Source organism: Lepidochelys kempii, chromosome 14, assembly GCF_965140285.1.
Source record: "Lepidochelys kempii isolate rLepKem1 chromosome 14, rLepKem1.hap1, whole genome shotgun sequence".
NCBI classification, from domain to species: domain Eukaryota; kingdom Metazoa; phylum Chordata; order Testudines; family Cheloniidae; genus Lepidochelys; species Lepidochelys kempii.
Window position 1 is genome coordinate 31,367,057 of NC_136393.1, and position 19,243 is coordinate 31,386,299.

The 19,243-nt window shown below is 49.1% G+C and overlaps 1 protein-coding gene across 8 annotated transcripts; it reads right to left on the reverse strand.

The window, feature by feature from the left end:
- Positions 1–468: 468 nt before the first annotated feature.
- Positions 469–15,757, reverse strand: LOC140898233 (uncharacterized). Of its 8 annotated transcripts, none has more exons than XM_078848827.1 (4): positions 13,718–13,798; positions 2,857–3,021; positions 1,673–2,273; positions 469–1,083 (listed from the first exon to the last, which is right to left on the reverse strand). In XM_078848827.1, exons 2-4 carry the CDS (start codon positions 2,899–2,901, stop codon positions 503–505), a joined length of 1,227 nt encoding a protein of 408 aa, XP_078704953.1. In that variant the 5' UTR covers positions 2,902–3,021; positions 13,718–13,798; the 3' UTR covers positions 469–502. The 8 variants fall into 8 exon arrangements, with proteins under 8 accessions (XP_078704953.1, XP_073167883.1, XP_078704951.1 ...); XM_073311782.1 differs by lacking the exon at positions 13,718–13,798 and adding an exon at positions 3,509–3,710; XM_078848825.1 differs by lacking the exons at positions 469–1,083; positions 1,673–2,273; positions 2,857–3,021 and adding exons at positions 5,559–8,516; positions 14,740–14,865; positions 15,471–15,757 and having other exon boundaries at positions 13,718–13,831.
- Between the last annotated feature and the right edge of the window lie 3,486 nt (positions 15,758–19,243).

Below are 19,243 nucleotides of genomic sequence, written 5' to 3' on the forward strand. Positions count from 1 at the left end.
CTGACTCAGGCAGTATTAGAGGGCTTATTCTTTCACCCACTCACTTCCCTGGTCCTTCTCGCATGAACAGAGAGCAACAATACCTGAGGTCCAAAGGTGCAAACAATTCAATGTTTATTGGGGTGAACTTCCAGCAAGCAATGATTCCAATTTCCTTCCTTAGTGTCTCCCTTCCCAGCTCTGACACCACAGAGTCTTGCCTGTGTCCCTGTTCTCATTCCCTGTTCCATTCCCTCCTTAGCAAAACATAATTCCAATTCCCCCACCCCCATTCCCTGTTCCCATTCCCCCCGCTTACTTCCTGATTGACTGCAGACTATATAGTAAAACTTGAGTTCTGCTTAGCTATACCTTAACCTGTCATGTTACTGAAATTTAACTAACCAATCCTAACATATTGTAACATGTTTCAGAGTAGCAGCTGTGTTAGTCTGTATCCGCAAAAAGAAAAGGAGTACTTGTGGCACCTTAGAGACTAACCAATTTATTTGAGCATAAGCCTTCATGAGCTACAGCTCATTTCATCGGATGCATTATCTAACCAATTATATCCCACCACCTTAATTAGTTTGCACCCAGCAAAATAAAATTTATTGAATGCCAGCCTTCTTTTTTTTGGGCAATCCTCTGTGGCGGAGTTGCTGGTTGGCCGGTGGCCCCCCCACCGTGTTCTTGGGCGTCTGGGTGTGGAGGCTATGGAACTTGGGGAGGAGGGTGGTTGGTTACACAGGGGCTGTAGTGGCAGTCTGTGCTCCAGCTGCCTTTGCTGCAGCTCAGCCATACACTGGAGCATACTGGTTTGGTCCTCCAGCAGCCTCAGCATTGAATCCTGCCTCCTCTCATCACGCTGCCGCCATATTTGAGCTTCAGCCCTGTCTTCAGCCCGCCACCTCTCCTCCCGGTCATTTTGTGCTTTCCTGCACTTTGACATTATTTGCCTCCACGCATTTGTCTGTGCTCTGTCAGTGTGGGAGGACTGCATGAGCTCAGAGAACATTTCATCACGAGTGCGTTTTTTTTCCTTTCTAATCTTCACTAGCCTCTGGGAAGGAGAAGATCCTGTGATCATTGAAACACATGCAGCTGGTGGAGAAAAAAAAAAGGGACAGCAGTATTTAAAAAGACACATTTTATAAAACAGTGGCTACAGTCTTTCAGGGTAAACCTTGCTGTTAACATTACATACATAGCACATGTGCTTTCGTTACAAGGTCGCATTTTGCCTCCCCCCACCACGTGGCTACCCCCTCAACCCTCCCCCCTCCCCAAGGCTAACAGCGGGGAACATTTCTGTTCAGCCACAGGCAAACAGCTCAGCAGGAACGGGCTCCTCTGAATGTCCCCTAAAGAAAAGCACCCTATTTCAACCAGGAGACCATGAATGATATCTCACTCTCCTGAGGATAACACAGAGAGATAAAGAACGGATGTTGTTTGAACGCCAGCAAACATACACTGCAATGCTTTGTTGTACAATGATTCCCGAGTACGTGTTACTGGCCTGGAGTGGTAAAGTGTCCTACCATGGAGGACGCAATAAGGCTGCCCTCCTCAGAAACCTTTTGCAAAGGCTTTGGGAGTACATCCAGGAGAGCCGCGAATGCCAGGGCAAATTAATTCTTTCACATGCTTGCTTTTAAACCATGTATAGTATTTTAAAAGGTACACTCACCGGAGGTCCCTTCTCCACCTGCCGGGTCCAGGAGGCAGCCTTGGGTGGGTTCAGGGGGTACTGGCTCCAGGTCCAGGGTGAGAAACAGTTCCTGGCTGTTGGGAAAACCGGTTTCTCCGCTTGCTTGCTGTGAGCTATCTACAACCTCATCATCATCATCTTCTTCGTCCCCAAAACCTGCTTCTGTGTTGCCTCCATCTCCATTGAAGGAGTCAAACAACACGGCTGGGGTAGTGGTGGCTGAACCCCCTAAAATGGCATGCAGCTCATTATAGAAGCGGCATGTTTGGGGCTCTGACCCAGAGTGGCCGTTCGCCCCTCTGGTTTTCTGGTAGGCTTGCCTCAGCTCCTTAAGTTTCACGTGGCACTGCTTCGGATCCCTGTTATGGCCTCTGTCCTTCATGCCCTGGGAGATTTTGACAAAGATTTTGGCATTTCGAAAACTGGAACGGAGTTCTGATAGCATGGATTCCTCTCCCCATACAGCGATCAGATCCCGTACCTCCCGTTCAGTCCATGCTGGAGCTCTTTTGCGATTCTGGGACTCCATCATGGTCACCTCTGCTGATGAGCTCTGTATGGTCACCTGCAGCTTCCCATGCTGCCCAAACAGGAAATGAGATTCAAAAGTTCGCAGTTCTTTTCCTGTCTACCGGGCCAGTGCATCTGAGTTGAGTGTGCTGTCCAGAGCGGTCACAATGGAGCACTCTGGGATAGCTCCCGGAGGCCAATACTGTCGAATTGTGTCCACAGTACCCCAAATTCGGCAAGGCCGATTTAAGCACTAATCCACTTGTCAGGGGTGGAGTACGGAAATCGATTTTAAGTCGAAATAAAGGGCTTCATCATGTGGATGGGTGCAGGTTTACATCGATTTAACGCTGCTAAATTTGACCTAAAGTCCTAGTGTAGACCAGGGCTAAGGGGACTGTCTGTGACTCCAAGGCGATACTGATAGTGATCCAGGAGTTCACATTTGTTACTGGCTTGGAGAAATCTAATCACAGAACAAACCACCAGTTAAGGGTGTCTGCCCTGTTTTTGACAGTCTGCCCTGAGGCAGGCACTTACTCACAGCCATGAGCTGCGCCAGACAGCCTGACATAGGGATTAAAGAGTGATTAATGGGGAAGACAGGTTTATTCCCTTCCAGTTCATTGACTGATCTCTCCTCTCACACTGACCCTGCAACTCTCTTTCCCAGTGCATGTGACTCTGGATCCAGGCATGGCTCATCCTGTCTGTGGATCGGAGACATCTGAGGCTCAGAGACACATGGGAGGACCGGCCCAACAATCCAGAACGAGTTGATCCTGTTGGTGGCTGTAGTTCTCGAGCAGGTGGCATTACTGGAAGGTGAGGGTGGGAGACGAGAGTGAGAGGGGACTGGGGGCTGGTAGGGAACCTGGGAGCAGGAAGGGAGTGAGGGGGTATATCACCTGAGCATGGGTACTGACTCCTTTGGCTGAAGGGAGATTTCTGCCACCCCCTGGCTCCTTCCCACCAACACAGTATGACTGGCCAGTCCCATCTCTTCACTTTTACTGCCACCTTCTCTGGGTGCCCTGTCTTTTCTTCATGGCTTGTGGTGAGAGTGGCAGGGGTGGGGGAGGTGAATGCGGGTACCTTGGCAATCTGCCTGGTTACAGAGAAGGGCTGAGGGGCTCTGCCAGTGGGAGCCAGGGGTTCTTTCATTTAGATGTGTGAGGGCAGTTCAGATGATCTCAGCTGCCAACAGACACACAGGGAGGGAGGCGAGCTCTGTAATACTGAGGATCCACAGTCCCGTTTCTCTGAACAGGGAATGAAATGCAGTGATAAGGATACAGGACTCACCATTGAGAAATGGACGGCCCCAGGAACCACTGTATACTTCATGTGTAGAGTCCTACCAAATTCACGGCACGAAAAAACATGTCACAGACCGTGAAATCTTATCTCCCCCATGAAATCTGGTCTTTTGTATACTTTTACTCTATACTACAGGGTAAAAGTATACAAAAATACAGCATTTCTCAACTTGGGTGTCCCGATCTAAAAGGGGGTTGCAAGGTTATTGTAGGGGGGAGTCACATTATTGCCACCCTTACTTCTGTGCTGCAGCTGGCATCGGTGTTGTCTTCAGAGCTGGGCACCTGGCCAGCAGCCGCTGCTCTCAAGCCACCCAGCTCTGAAGGCAACGCAGAAGGAAGGGTGGCAATACTGTGAACCCCCTACGATAGCTTTGCAACCCCCTTTTGTGTCAGGACCCCCAGTTTGAGAAACAGAGGCTTAAGGGCTTTACATGTTTATATTTTGCCATTTTAAAATACATATTATGTTTTATTACACCACCATGAAATTTAAGATTTAAATATCTGAAACTGTGAAATTCAAGATTTTTAAAATGCTATGACTGAAATTTATGAAAATGGACCATGAATTGGAGATGTGAGTGCATCATACAGCACTACCGACTGACAGAACCATCATCTGCAGTCACATTATCTGGGCTAATGGAACCTTGCTGCCAGGCGGTGACAACAGCAACAAGGGCTGGGTTCAATATCTCGGGGTCCCTCTTAACAATACAAAACAGAACTGGCTATAGCTTCCACCCAGGAATCTGGGAAAACTGACCACTACCTCTGGGTGCCTCTAAGAGGTAGTACTGCCCCACTCGCAAGCACTGAGTCTATGTATAACAAAAGAGAACTTTTATTAGAAGGGAAAAGGAACCAAGTGGTAAGTTGGGAAAACACCACAACCACTTTCCAAGCATGTGACCGCAGTGTCCTTTTCCTCAATTTCCCACATTGCAGTGGGAAAGTCCAATGAATGAATGTCCCTTTAACACATCTCACTCCCCTCCCCCACCGCTGCACCTCACTCACAGTTGCTGTTCTCGGTATGCGAAGACCCAGAATTCAGAGGTACATTCAAAAAGGGAGCTAGGGGGGAGCATTGAGCTATGTCTCTGCAGTTGCTATGCACCTCTGCAATTGGCTGCTTGCCTCTGCCTACTTGCTGCCGCTGTTGGATGTTCACCACCACTTCTGTGACACCATGTTCTGAGGTTCCACCGCTTAAGCCAGGTCTTTGGTGATTTCAGTGGGTAGGAGGGAACCTCACTGCCAGTACAGCTTCTGCATTGTCCTTCATTTCACTACTATCCCAGCACCAGGTCCAAGGCATAGCCCATAGACTGGCTATCAGGGATTCAGCTGTGGTAACTGCTGAGCAGAAATAATGACTCTCAATTGAGTCTAATCAGCTCTGTTTTTAAATCCTGGAGGAGGAAAGATCAAATGGTGCCTAGAACTCTTTAAACAGAGTCCACATCACATACAAACCCTGCCCCTCCCTTTCCCTTTATAGGGATTTGACATCTCTAGCCCCTGCTTAGCAAGTGAGGTTCAATATAGGGTGAGCCCTTCAATCAGGTCAGGCAAAGCACAGTTCTGCTGCCCTTTACTTGTCCAATCAGGATAACAACATTTCATTGCCCCTGCTTTCAAATACTAGAGTGATTTGTAACTCAAAACCATCCAGAACTGATCACTTTGGCAAAGCAGCTCTATCTCCTGCCCACCTAGACAGAGTAGGCATCAGTGCAAACACAGTCTGCTCCTGAAGTCCTCCCTGCCCCCCCCCCGCCCCCAGCTCAGCTCTAGAGGTTACGGGAGAGCTCATTCAGACCCCATTTACACTTTTTAACGCAGCCCAGCCTCTGGGTTGTGTTAAGCCATCTCTGTGCCTTGAGAGGATGTTTACACTAACCTGACCAGAATGACCCCCCGGCCTTCTTCCTTTGTGGTTACAGTTCGTTTCAGCGTGTCTACCTAACACAAAGTGTTCTTTCCAGCATGCTTCACTTTATTCCTCTCTGTTCTGAACTTCACCTGCCTCTGTGCTGCCCAATCACCCAGTAAACTCAAATCCTTGTGATCAATGAGAATTGTTCAATAGCACTGAAACCCCATTGCTTCCTTGCTTCAAAGTGAAATGAGCCGAGATCAGGCATTTTGTGTACTACAGGAAAAATTGTTTAGGATTCATTATCTCTGCATCTCATTGCTAGAGATGAACAATTAGCTCATACTGAAGAGATGAGCAATTAGCTCATAATGATGAATTTCTTCTAGGAATTGAGCATATTTGCCTGCAATGTAGATCTGCAATGTAGATCATGATTCCCTCAGATGTACTGGTTGTTGAAAGAGTATCTTTTCAAATTGCTTCACTCTCTGGTTTAATTGCAAATACTCCATTGCTGAACTGTCAAGTGTGTTCCTTAGTTGTACTAGGCCATGTAAGTCACATGGTATTGTTTATTCTTGGCTCGATTACTTTGAATTTAAAATCTGATTACTCACATGGGCAACTTGGAAATTCATTTCCACAGACACCTGTGATAGTAAAGCCCAATTGCTTGAGAGCAAATGATCACAAAGGGGCATGAACAGGGCCAAAGAAAACCCAGGCACAAATTCAAATAATCTGTGTGGAAATTGGTTGGCATTATTCTCTGAGCTCTGATCATTATTGACCAGAACCTCAGCTCTAATGGCGCCCTGCTTCCTTCCCCCACTGATCCCCACCTGCTGTCCATATCCTCCACAGGCCCCAGCTAGTCTGCTGGTTCTGCTGACACCAGCACTATGGCTGCTCTTCAAGAAAACACGTGAGTTTAAGGAATGAAACTTTTATGAACATGTGACAGGCACTGACCAGACCCAGCAGGAAACCAACAACCCAAGAACCGTGCCGGAGGGGAGAGGGTTTGTATGACCCCAGCCCTAAAGTACTGAGGTAGGCGCAGTGGAGATGGGAATGGGGAGACTTCATTCTAGGGAGCTGGCACCAGTAGTAGGTTTCTTCTCTCTCCCTTGCACCAGATCAGCAGGGGGCAGAGGGACTCAACAGCACTGAGGAGCGCCAAACCCACAAAGCCAAGGGGTCATCGGCCACCGCCGCTTGCTATGCCATGAAAGGGCAGGCAAAAGACTGGTGCCATGGGTGGGAATCAGCAGGCAGAGCTGCTGTTCCCATGGCGGCTGTGCCGGGGGTCTCACAGGGATTTCCCAGGCTGGGGGGTAGAGATGGGCAGAGCTGCTGTTCCCATGGCAGCTGTGCCGGGGGAGAGGTGTGTGTCTCTCACAGGGATTTCCCGGGGGTGGGGGGGTGGGGAGGGGAGAGCTGCTATTCCTGTGGTGGTCATGGTGGGGGGAGGGGCACAGCAGCTGTTCCCATGGTGGTCATGGTAGGGGAGGGCCAGAGCTGTGTTCCTGTGGCAGCCATGCTGGGGTTTGGGGAGGGGCAGAGCTGCTGTTCCTGTGGAGTCAGTGCTGGGGGTCTCACAGGGATTTCCCAGGCTACGGGTGGGGGATGGGCAGAGCTGCTGTTCCTGTGGAGTCAGTGCTGGGGGTCTCACAGGGATTTCCCAGGCTACGGGTGGGGGATGGGCAGAGTTGCTGTTCCTGTGGAGTCAGTGCCAGGGGTCTCACAGGGATTTCCCAGGCTACGGGTGGGGGGTGGGCAGAGTTGCTGTTCCTGTGGAGTCAGTGCTGGGGGTCTCACAGGGATTTCCCAGGCTACGGGTGGGGGATGGGCAGAGTTGCTGTTCCCGTGGCCATGCTGGGCTCTCACAGGAATTTCTGAGGCTGGGGGTGGGGAGGGGCAGAGCTGCTGTTCCCACGGTGGCCATGCCAGGGGTCTCACAGGGATTTCCCATGCTGGAGTCTCCAGTGGGTGATAACGTTTGAGCTCTGAGTGAAGCTTTTCCCACAGTCAGGGCAGACATAGGGCCTCTCTCCCGTGTGGATCCTCTTGTGCTTGGTCAGGGCAGAGCTGGTGGTGAAGCTTTTCCCGCAGTCGGGGCAGATGTAGGGCCTCTCTCCCGTGTGCACTCTCTGGTGGGTGGTGAGGTGAGCGAACTGGCTGTATCCCCTGCCGCACTCGTCGCACCGATAGGGCTTCTCGGCCAGGTGGGTTCTCTGGTGCCTGGCCAGGTACGTGCTGGTGGAGAAGCTTTTCCCGCAGTCAGGGCAGTTAAAGCACTTCTCTGTCTGGTGCGTCCTCTGGTGCTTGATGAGGAGGGAGCTGTCAGTGAAGCCTTTCCCGCAGTCGGGGCAGACATAGGGCCTCTCTCCCGTGTGTGCTCTCTGGTGAATTGTGAGGGATGAGCAGTCCCGGAAGCTTTCCCCACAGGCCTCGCACCGATAGGGTCTCTCGCCCGTGTGCAGCCGCTGGTGCCTCGTGAGGTTTGAGCTGCTGCTGAATCGCCGCCCACACTCGGTGCAGGGATAGGGCCTCTCGCCTGTGTGCGTTCGCTGGTGTTTAATCAGGTCTGAGTTCACATTGAAGCTCTTTCCGCAGTCCCGGCACCGGTAGGGTCGCTCTCCCGTGTGCAGACGCTGGTGCGTGATGAGATGCGAGCTCTGGCTGAAGCAGCGCCCGCACTCCGGGCACTGGTAGGGTCTCTCCCCCAGGTGCAGTCTTTGATGGGTGATCAGATTTGACCTCAGGCTGAAGCTTTTCCCACAGTCCTCACACGTGTTGGGTTTCTCCCCGGGGCAGGGTCCCCTGTGGATCGTAGAGTCATTGTGTCTCCCAAAATATCCCCGAGTGTGACCGGGATTCTCCTGTCTCTCTTCTGGGTGGCTTTCCTGCTCCTTCTCTGACCTGCCCTGATTCCCGCAGGCTTTGCCCTGCTCGGGGGAAACATCCCCATCTGATCTCCCTGGTCCCACCTCATACAGTTCCACTTGCTCAGGACCTTCCTGCTCAGGGTTCTCCTCCTCGCTCTCACTCACCATCCCATCACCTGCTGGGACAGAGACAGAATACTGACAGGAGTCACTCCCTGTGCCAGGGGAAACAAAACAAAGTAACTGCTGGGGAGATCAGAACACCAGGAGCTGAATTCCCCTCTCACCCACTCCTGAGAGGAGGGGGCAAATTGAACCTCCACATCCCATCCAAACACTCTGGGGAAACTCAGGTGTTGCCAGGTGTGAGTCAAGGGGTTGGAAGCCGTGAGTGACATCTGCCATGAAGTTACAGCAGCTGGGGACAATCCTGACAACCCAGGAGTTCATGAGCTCTTCGAGGGAACCTGATTTTTCTTCACTTCCTGTTTTCCCCCCAAGCTGGTTTAACTGATTCCTCACCTGTTCAGGCCTCCCTTGCCCTGGAGATCAGACACCATAACTCTTCTCCTCATTCCAGATGGGAGACCACATTGCTTTTCTGAGATCAGGGTGAATTACTTCTTTGTGGGATATTTATCACAGAGAATGTTCCCAGGTTTTAACCTCAGCCCATTTCAAAGCAGTGAAATCCCTGGGCCAGCTCTCCAGGGCCTCAAAGTCCAGCCACTCTGCTAATGGGGAACTGGACTCCCACATCTCTGCTCAGAACACACATCCAGACACACATCATCAAAGGGGCTCCTCAAATACACAGACAGTACGTCTGGATCTCAAAAAGAGGAGGCCTAACCCGCTATGGAGTTGCCTGGATCTGCTTCTCACTGCCAGAGCTGAGCCCAGTGAAAGTGAGAGGAGCAGAGGGAATCTTGGGGCCCATGAGCACAAGTGAGGAGCTCATAGGGTGACCAGACACCCCGATAAAATCAGGACTGTCCCAATTTTTAGTTCTTTGTCCTGTGTCCTGACTGATGCACGGTCGGGATGCCATTTGTCCCGATATTGCGGCTTTGGCCACTCCGGCAGCTTTTTTTTTTTTTTTTTGCTTCCCCCCTGTGTCCCGATATTTTGTCCATTTTATCTGGTCACCCTAGGGGCTCAGCACAGTGATAATGGGAGGGTTTGTCAGAGGATGCAGCAGGACAGGGGAGTGAGATTTCAAGAAACTGCATTTTGGGGAATGAATGAACCTAGTGAGTCAGCTTCAGCAGCCACAATAAAAACCGTAACTGGTAACAATAATGAGAAGAAGCACTAAAATCCCCAGGCTCTGTGCATGCTGGAGAAAATTACCCTTTAACAGTATTAATTATGCGTATGGGGCCCTACTGTGCTAGGCACACACATCTATACAGAGCTTAGGCACCGTGTAAACACACACACACACGCACGCAGCTAGGCACCGTGTAAACACACACACGCACGCAGCTAGGCACCGTGTACACACCCCCAGACTCGCACACAGCTAGGCACCGTGTACATACACACACACACAGAGGTGGGCACCGTGTACATACACACACACACACACTCACAGCTAGGCACCGTATACACCTCCCCACACACACGCAGATAGGCACTGTATACACCCCCCCCCACACAGAGCTAGGCACCGTGTACACACACACACACACACACACACAGAGCTAGGCACCGTGTACACACACACACAGCTAGGCACCGTGTACACACACACACACACACAGCTAGGCACCATGTACACACACACACACACACACACACACAGAGTCCCTTGCCCTGAAGTGCTTATCATGGCAGAGGTCAGTTTTAAGGAGGAATCTGAAGGGGGACAATGGAGTGGCTTAGTGTAGTTTACAGTGAGCTCCTCTCATGCACTGAGGACAGTGGGGGTGAGTGGGGGCAGGAAACTTGAGGGCAGTACAGACTGATGGGTAGCATGGCTGGTATCGCTGGCAGAGCAGAGGTGGGGTTCTGCCTCTCAATGAGCTGGATGATGGGATTAATTGCACCCTCAGCAAGTTTGCAGATGACACTAAGATCGGGGGAGAGGTAGATATGCTGGAGGGTAGGGATAGGGTCCAGAGTGACCTACACAAATTGGAGGATTGGGCCAAAACAAATCTGATGAGGTTCAAGGACGACAAGTGCAGAGTCCTGCATTTAGGAAGGAAGAATCCCATGCACCGCTACAGGCTGGGGACCAACTGGCTAAGCAACAGTTCTGCAGAAAAGGACCTAGGGGTTACAGTGGATGAGAGGCTGGATATGAGTCAGCAGAGTGCCCTCGTTGCCAAGAAGGCCAATAGCATATTGGGCTGTATTAGTAGGAGCATTGCCAGCAGATTGAGGGAAGTGATTATTCCCCTCTATTTGGCACTGGTGAGGCCATTCCTGAAGTATTGCATCCAGTTTTGGTCCCCCCACTACAGAAGGGATCTGGACAAATTGGAGAGAGAGTCCAGTGGAGGGCAACAAAAATGATGAGGGGGCTGGAGCACATGACTTACAAGGAGAGGCTGAGGGGAGCTGGGGTTATTTAGTCTGCAGAAGAGAAGAATGAGGGGGGATTTGATAGCAGCCTTCAACTACCTGAAGGGGGGTTCCAGTGAGGATGGAGCTAGGCTGTTCTCAGTGGTGGCAGATGACAGAACAGGAAGCAATGGTCTCAAGTTGCAGTGGGGGAGGTCTAGGTTGGATATTAGGAAACACTATGTCACTAGGAGGGTGGTGAAGCACTGGAATGCGTTACCTAGGGAGGTGGTGGAATCTCCATCCTTAGAGGTTTTTAAGGCTTGACAAAGTCTTGGCTGGGATGATTTAGCTGGTGTTGGTCCTGCTTTGATCAGGGGGTTGGACTAGATGACCTCCTGAGGTCTCTTCGAACCTTAATAGTCTATGACTCTATGATTCTTGATAACACATCGGAGATGGTGGGTAGGAGAGGGCGAGGTTGTAAAAGGCCTTAAAAGTGACACAAGTCGTTTATATTTGATGCATTGAAGGGAGGACCCGGGAGGATGGGGGTGGGGAGTTACTATGGTGACAGCACAAGCCAGGAAGATGATTTTTGTAGCAGCTTTCTGAATGTCTGTAACAGGCCTAGGATGGTGTTTGTCATGGCCAGAAGGGAGGAGGCTGCAGGCCAGGAACCTCAGGGACATGGCAGCTGAATTGAGGAAGTGCAAGGGTTCCCAAACTGACTCACCCTGGGTCATTTCAATACAACCAGCCTAATTACAAACCAGTTCAGTCTCTAATGCAGACAAGGCTGCAGGCTCTGGGAGGGGAAGGGATGTGGACAATAGAGTTATTCATAGTCAGGTTGCGCTCAAAGACCCCAAGCAGGATCAGGGCCCCATTGTGCTAAGTACTCCACAAACACAGACAGAGACAGGATCCCTGCCCCGAGGAGCAACTCAGAGCCCAGTTGAAAGCCTGTCTGTTCTGGGGAATTTCAGACTTGCTTTCAGCAGGGGTGATCGACACAGCTCTGAAATCAGCTGCCACTGAGTCCTCTGCACCAGCAACACCAGTGGGGTGGCTGATCCAGGCCCAGCACGCTGATACAAGAGAGTTTTCAGCCACTCTGTTCTGTGTAAGGAATGCAGCACTAAGACTGCTGCACTGCCACCACTAGCTGAAGCGGCGAGAGATAGAAATTAAATTTGTTTAAAATAATAAAAAACAGAGTGGTGACAGTGAATGACAGTGTTAGAGTATACTTAGATATGGATATTTGTTTATAATTACAGAGGTTTAATAGTTAACAAAGATAGTTTTAGGTGGTTATGGCTAGCAATAACAAGGTGGTGGTCACAAGCAGTCACAGTCAGAGAAATCCAAAATGGATGTCTGGGAGAGATTTGGCCAATAGCAAGCAGGCAGGCTGAGCAGAAATAAAGGTCACTCCAAAACCTGAAAGTAAGTCAAGAGGTAAGTCTTCAAGCAGATCAGTCAAATAAGACACAAGTTTTCAATCAGGTCTGGCTTTGATTGACAGATAGGTTAGCACCCATGACCAATCAGAGAAGGCTAGAATCTGTATATAAGGCAAAAAACTGGCCGATTTTAGTCAGTGTGAGGTGAGCGGAAGGAGAAGAAGAAGAAAAGAGTTAAAATCACTTAAGAAGAGACAAGCAGTGGCAACACCAAAAACAGTAACAGCAGAAGGAGCTCTCAGAGGGAAAAGACAACAGCGGAGAAAGTAAGCAGGATAATCCTCTTATTATTAAACTGCATGAATGTGTATGCATGGGATAATAAAGCTGGATGTTTGTGTATGCTATGATTTAGATGTGTAAGAGTTTGTTTTCAGCATTCTATGTGTGTCTGGCCATCTCACACAGAATGTAACCACCTGAAGCTATTTTCAGTTGTATGGTATTGCAATTTTGAATACTTTGTGTATCTGTGCTAATAGACTTTATGCCTTGATAAGAAAATATACGGATTCTTTATTCTTTTAACAAATTTGTATTAAGGAACATTGTGCTAAATAAAGAATATTTTTGTCCTCAAAGAATACTGCCTGAGTGTCAATCCTTTGAGAGGAAGCCTGTCTGTTTCCTTCTAAGGATCAACAGAGCGAATCTGTTCTGGGGAGTCCTCTAAAGTTTGGAGAGAAACACCCTGGCAAATGCTCTAGGGCAGGCCATCCCCTTTTAATTACCAAAATAGATAAATTAATAGCGTTATTGGGGTAGGAAGGTCATTGTGGGGTGCCTCTAATTTTGGAGGTAACAGCCCCACATAGACACAAGACAATGAGTGAGTGTAACTAACGGCGGTAAGGAGGGATCTGGGTTTCCAGTCTAATACAATCAGATGTTTTAACTGTAATAAAGACAAATGAACAAACTGATGCTCAAGCTACATTTACTTGCACAGTATTTGGAAAAAGCAAACTTGCAGCAAGAAGGGACGGCAGATTAGTGGCCTCAGAGATCAGATAGTTAAATGGACAGTGTCAACTTAAAATCACAGTGCTGACTGAAAAGCTCTCGCCTGCTACTGCTGCAGGTGACATCTACCATCAGTGTCAATGAAGGGTTTAGAGCATTTTCTGTTTCACCCCCGTCTGCTTTGTGCTAGTGCCAGCACTTGGCATAGAAGTTTCGCTCTTTCCTGTAGTGTTAGCTTCTCCCTTGTAGTTTGTAGACAGCTGCCAAACAGTAATGGGGGAGGGAAAAGCCTTCTGTTTTAAAAATGGGGGAAAAAAGGTTGTACAACCACAAAAGTTGGCTGCAGGCCTCTAGGCAGAGCCAGCACCTGGGACTATATGTAATGCATTGTTTGGAAATGGACTTGATTCCAGGCTGACAGGCCCCAGGAAACTGCTCCAGAGATTTCAGAGTTTGTTTAGCCAATTCCTCACCTGCCCAGGAGCCTCTTGGACTCTCCCTTTCCTCAGCACCCTGGAGATTTGGGACCCACAGCTCTTCCCCTTGCTCCATCTGGAAACCACACTGGGTTTTGAGAATCAGAAATCCTGCCAAGGGGGAAAGAAACCAGACGAGATCAGGGTGAATTACAGAACCATGGAATATTTGTTACCAAGAACATTTTATGACTTCAAGCCAGCCCCTTCCTGCACTGAAGATGGGTGAGATCCAAATGGATCAGAACATGTTTGTGGAGGCTATTTGGGGAGCCAGATATCTAGGGAACGTGTTACACCCCCTGTAGGAGCGTTAGACATCTCAAAGCATCCAGTGTTCTGCAGGGACATACACAGCCGCCTGTTCCATGTCCCCCTCGAGCCACCAGCTCACATCAAGGCAACGTGGCTCAGGTGTGACTTTGACTGTCATATGCTCGGTCTAGGGCTGAGTTAACATTTGCTCAAGGGAGAGTTTACCCTAAGACATTTCATACACCAGGCCTGGAGTCCGCAATGGCTCATATACATGCTTAACTTTGAGCCCAGTGAGGATTTAGTATTCCCAGGAGAAGGGCCTATGTCAGAGTTGCCAATTCTCACACTGTTACTGTGACTCATGGGATAGCTCACATTTTTCTTAAAGCCCCACTCCACCTCCTGGACCCAAGTGATAAGACCAAAATCTTATTTGTTTTATTTTGGTAAAAAACAAGTTTCTAGCCATTGTGGCTGCAGAGAAAAGCTTAAAAGCACGAAGTGGCTGCACCCTAAAGGTACAGAACCCAGAGGGCAAAGAGAAAAGAAGCAGAATTTCAGTATTTCAAAAAACCTCATGATTTGTAAGCCAATCTCCTGATTTTGGGGGACTGAGTCATGATTTTTCAACTGCTGGGGCTGGCAATACTGTTTTCTGGCCTTTTTCATTGTTATTTACACTGATAGATGTGTCAGCCCTTTGTCTGCAAAGGGACAATTTATGATAAATTAGAAATAAAATTTAGAAAACATGAGTAAACCTCAGTGCTGGATTAATGTCAGGCCTGCTAGGACATTTTTTGGGAGCAATATCAAAATGTTTGCAGTGACGTGCAGCTCCCTGGCAGCTTCTTAGCCCATGGGGGGCTGCCTCTGCTTTGCCCTTCCTGAGGAAAAAGGAGTTTGGTTAAATAAAAAGGGTGGGGAGGAGAGAAATCAAAGAATGAATCACTCCCTCCCCTCTCTGCACACACCTCCCAGTGATTCAGAGGGACCTGGCTGGCTTGGAAGGAGCAGGGAGTCTGTAGTGGGCTTGGAGTCTACCCCCAGCTGCTCTGCTGGAAGAAAAGCTGTTACTATGTTAAGGACTTTCTCCTCCTTTAGGTCCTTTCCAGCCAGGACCCTGAAGCCCTGAATAGACCTCGTTAGGTTGGCAGGGTTGGTGCCTCTTACCTCCCTCGCCCGCATTGCTCCTGCTGGCCCTTCCAGTCTCTCCCCCTGTCTCCCTCCTGCCTCCTCTCCCCTCGGGCCGGGAGACTCGGGCCCTGGCCCGGCCCAGGCCGTTCGCCCTCCCGGCGCTGGCTCGGCTCCTGCAGGCTCGCGGGGCGGGGGGGCAGAGCCGGGGGGGGTCAGGGAGGGCAGCAGCTCCGGGACTCGCAGACCCCCGCCCCTCCCCCCGGGAGCAGAGCTGGGGCGAGGAGGGGCCGTTGGTCCAGAGTCACTTTCCTCCCCGGCCCCGGCCCCGGCCCTTCCCCCGGGTCTCTCCCCTCACCTGCAGGCTCCGGCTCAGGGGCTGGTGTCGGCAGAGCCCAGGGCTGCCCCAAGGGCTGGCTCCAGCCCCCAGAGAAAGCCACGATCCTGGAGCGCTGCAGCCCGGGCTACTGATTCAGGGCACAGGAAGGGGCTGGAGTAGCTGAGCGCGGTAGGTGCTGGGTGCTGGTAGGGAAGACAGGAAGGGGACAGCGAAGCACGGAGAGATCTGAGCCTGTGCAGCTGCGGCCCGCACTGAAATTTGTTACCAGCGGCTGTCGCCTCCATTGTGGGCCGGGAACCCAGGTTGAGCCGCTGCTGCTCCCCTGCGGGGTGTGTTCGGGGAGAGCCCTTCCCCAGCGCCCCTCTGGGCCCGGCCCAGTGTGGGGGAGGAAAATATCTGTTCTGATTTAACATCCTCACCGCAGTGTGAGAAATCTCTCAACACACATGGGGGTTTGTCATCCCCCAGTCCTCCAGCTACTGGGATGGTGGGGGGAGAGACACAACACAATGTTTGGGAAGAAGAAAACAAGCAAAACTGTGTCTTTATTTTTAGGAAGGAAACACTCCACAGTGTTCCTAGGCGTCCCCCACGTCCCCTGGAGAAGCACAAAAGAGCACAGGCCTTAAGTCTTCTTCCACTTTGATAGATCCAGAAGGGACCATTAGATCATCTTGTCTGTGTATCACACATGAGTACATTTTACCCAGTCATCCGAGCCCAGTCACCTGTGTTTGGCGAACACATCCTCCAGGAAGGCAGACAGGCTGGATTTGAAGAGGGCCAGTGATGGAGACTTCTCTTCAGGGCACCTTTAAAGACAGCCATGAAAAGCATTCCACCCAACTCTCCAGCTTTAGATTTTGTCATTTTATTGCTATTTCTTCCATATTGAAAAACAATCCCATCTCTCTTCAATATTGATTTGAAAAAAATTATCTCCAGTTCTGCCACATTTCTCTCTATCAAACACGGATATAAAATCTATTCAGCTTCCCCCCTCTCTCAAATTATGGAACATTTATCTATTGCCCCACCCCATGTTTTGCCCCTTTATCGAATATTGCTAAGAAATCCGTTCAGATTTTTGCCTTTGCTTATTGTCAGATATTCTATAAACCATCTCTAATTTTCCCACTTCCAAACTAATCAAATATTGATCTAAATCACTTCAGATTTTCACTCTTTTCAGTTTAATTATTGAATATTGCTATTAAATCTTCTCAGATTTCAGGCTTTCCATGTAATTATCAAATACTGATATAAAATCCTCTCAAATTTGTATTTTTTCCCCATACTTAATAGTGCCAACATCTCCTTTTTTTGGACGGAAACTTGTTCTGATCCATTGGGGGCCAGCGGGCCCTGAGCTCTTTTTGGGAGTTTGGCCCAGAAAACCCTGATTTCCTATCTGGGTTATCTTGAGTAGGCCGGTTACTCAGTGAAGGGGGAGGGGGGAGACAATAACAGAAAATGTGGAAAGGGCAGAAGTGCTCAATGACTTCTTTGTTTCGGTTTTCACCAAGAAGGTTGGTGGTGATTGGACGTCTAACATAGTGAATGTGAAAATGAGGTAGGATCAGAGTCTAAAATAGGGAAAGAACAAGTCAAAAATTACTTAGACAAGTTAGACATCTTCAAATCACCAGGGCCTGATGAAATGCATCCCAGAGTACTCAAGGAGCTGACTGAGGAGATATCTGAGCCATTAGCGATTATCTTTGAAAAGTCATGGAAGACGGGAGACACTCCAGCAGACTGGAAAAGGGCAAATATAGTGCCCATCTATAAAAAGGGAAATAAGGACAACCCGGGGAATTACAGACCAGTCATCTTAACTTCTGTACCTAGAAAGATAATGGAGCAAATAATTAAGAAATCAGTTTGCAAATACCTAGAAGGTAATGAAGTGATAAGTAACTGTCAGCATGGATTTGTCAAGAACAAATTGTGTCAAACCAACCTGATAGCTTTCTTTGACAGGGTAACAAGCCTTATGGATTGGGGGGAAGTGGTAGATGTGGTATATCTTGACTTTAGTAAGGCTTTTGATACTGTCTTGCATGACCTTCTCATAAACAAACTAGGGAAATACAACCTAGATGGAGCTGCTATAAGGTGGGTGCATAACTGGTTGGAAAATCGTTCCCAGAGAGTAGTTATCAGTGGTTCACACTCATGCTGAAAGGGCATAACAAGTGGGGGCCCGCAGGGATCAGTTCTGGGTCTGGTTCTGTTCAATGTCTTCATCAATGATTTAGATAATGGCATAGAGAGTACGCTTATAAAGTTTGCGGATGATACCAAGCTGGGAAGGGTTGAAGGGCTTTGGAGGATAGGATTAAAATTCAAAATGATCTGGACAAACTGGAGAAATGGTCTGAAGTAAACAGGATGAAATTCAATAAGGACAAATGCAAAATACTCCATTTAGGAAGGAACAATCAGTTGCATGCATACAAAATAGAAAATGACTTCCTAGGAAGGAGTACTATGGAAAGGGATCTGGTGGTCATAAATATGAGTCAACAATGTAATACTGCTGCAAAAAAAAGGGAACATAATTCTGGAATGTGTTAGCAGGAGTGTTGTAAGCAAGACACGAGAAGAAATTCTTCCGCTACACTCTGCACTGATTAGGCCTCAACTGGAATATTGTGTCCAGTTCTGGGCGCCACATTTCAGGAAAAATGTGGACAAATTGGAGAAAGTCCAGAGAAGAGCAACAAAAATGATTAAAGGTCTAGAAAACATGACCTATGAGGGAAGACTGAAAAAATTGGGTTTGTTTAGTCTGGAGAAGAGAAGACTGAGAGGGGATATCATAACAGTTTTCAAGTGCATAAAAAGTTGTTTCAAGGAGGAGGGAGAAAAATTGTTCTTCTTAACCTCTGAGGATAGGACAAGAAGCAATGGGCTTAAATTGCAGCAAGGGAGGTTTAGGTTCAACATTAGGAAAAACTTCCTGTTAAGGGTGGTTAAGTACTGGAATAAATTGCCTAGGGAGGTTGTGGGATCTCCATCATTGGGGATTTTTAACAGCAGGTTGGACAAACACCTGTCAGGGATGGTCTAGATAATACTTAGTTCTGCCTTGAGTGCAGGGGACTGGACTAGATGACCTCTTGAGGTCTCTTCCAGTTCTATGATTCTATTAATATACCATGTAAGTGGGAACACATTTTGTACGTGGAATTCATTGCCGTGTGGATTACAGTGCTGTGTGCTCTTGTGACTCAACCTGAGCGCTGGTTAGATACAAAATCATAACCCCACTGGGCAAATTACCGGGTTAACACAAAGACTACAGGATAGATTCAGACAGGGGCATGGGCACTGAGCTGCCTCTTTAGGTGCCTAAATCCAACATTTAGGTGCCACTGACATTTGCAAACCAACACTCAGTTGCCACCTAACCCTGTAGGTGCTGTGACAGGGTCAGGCCAGATGGCTATGGAGAGTAATCCTATTGGGATACAGGAAGTCAGCGGGCAAAGCCCGCCCACTGCTAAAGGATCCCACCCCAGCCTAAGAGGGGGATCCACAGGACCTGGACACCAAATAAATACGGGGGACAACTAATGAAATAACAGGGACAGGAGTGTGGTCAAAGGGTCAAACGAAAGGAACCGGACAGGGACACCGAGCAGAGAACCCTGGACCGCGCCCACTGCTCCTCAAAGGCGTCAAGTGAGTCAGTGGACGCCGCCCAGAGGAACTCTGCCCGGATACGTGAACGGACAGAGGATCCAAAATAGGCCCCACAGTCACAGGAGACTCCATCGGCCAAC

Coding starts and splice junctions, on each gene's coding strand:
- LOC140898233 (XM_078848827.1), bottom strand. CDS start 2,901: ATGCCTGGATCCAGAGTCACATGCACTGGGAAAGAGAGTTGCAGG. Junction 2,274..2,856: donor CTGGGAAAGAGAGTTGCAGG/GTCAGTGTGAGA, acceptor CTGTTTGGGCAG/CATGGGAAGCTGCAGGTGAC. Junction 1,084..1,672: donor AGGTGGAGAAGGGACCTCCG/GTGAGTGTACCT, acceptor TTTCTCCACCAG/CTGCATGTGTTTCAATGATC.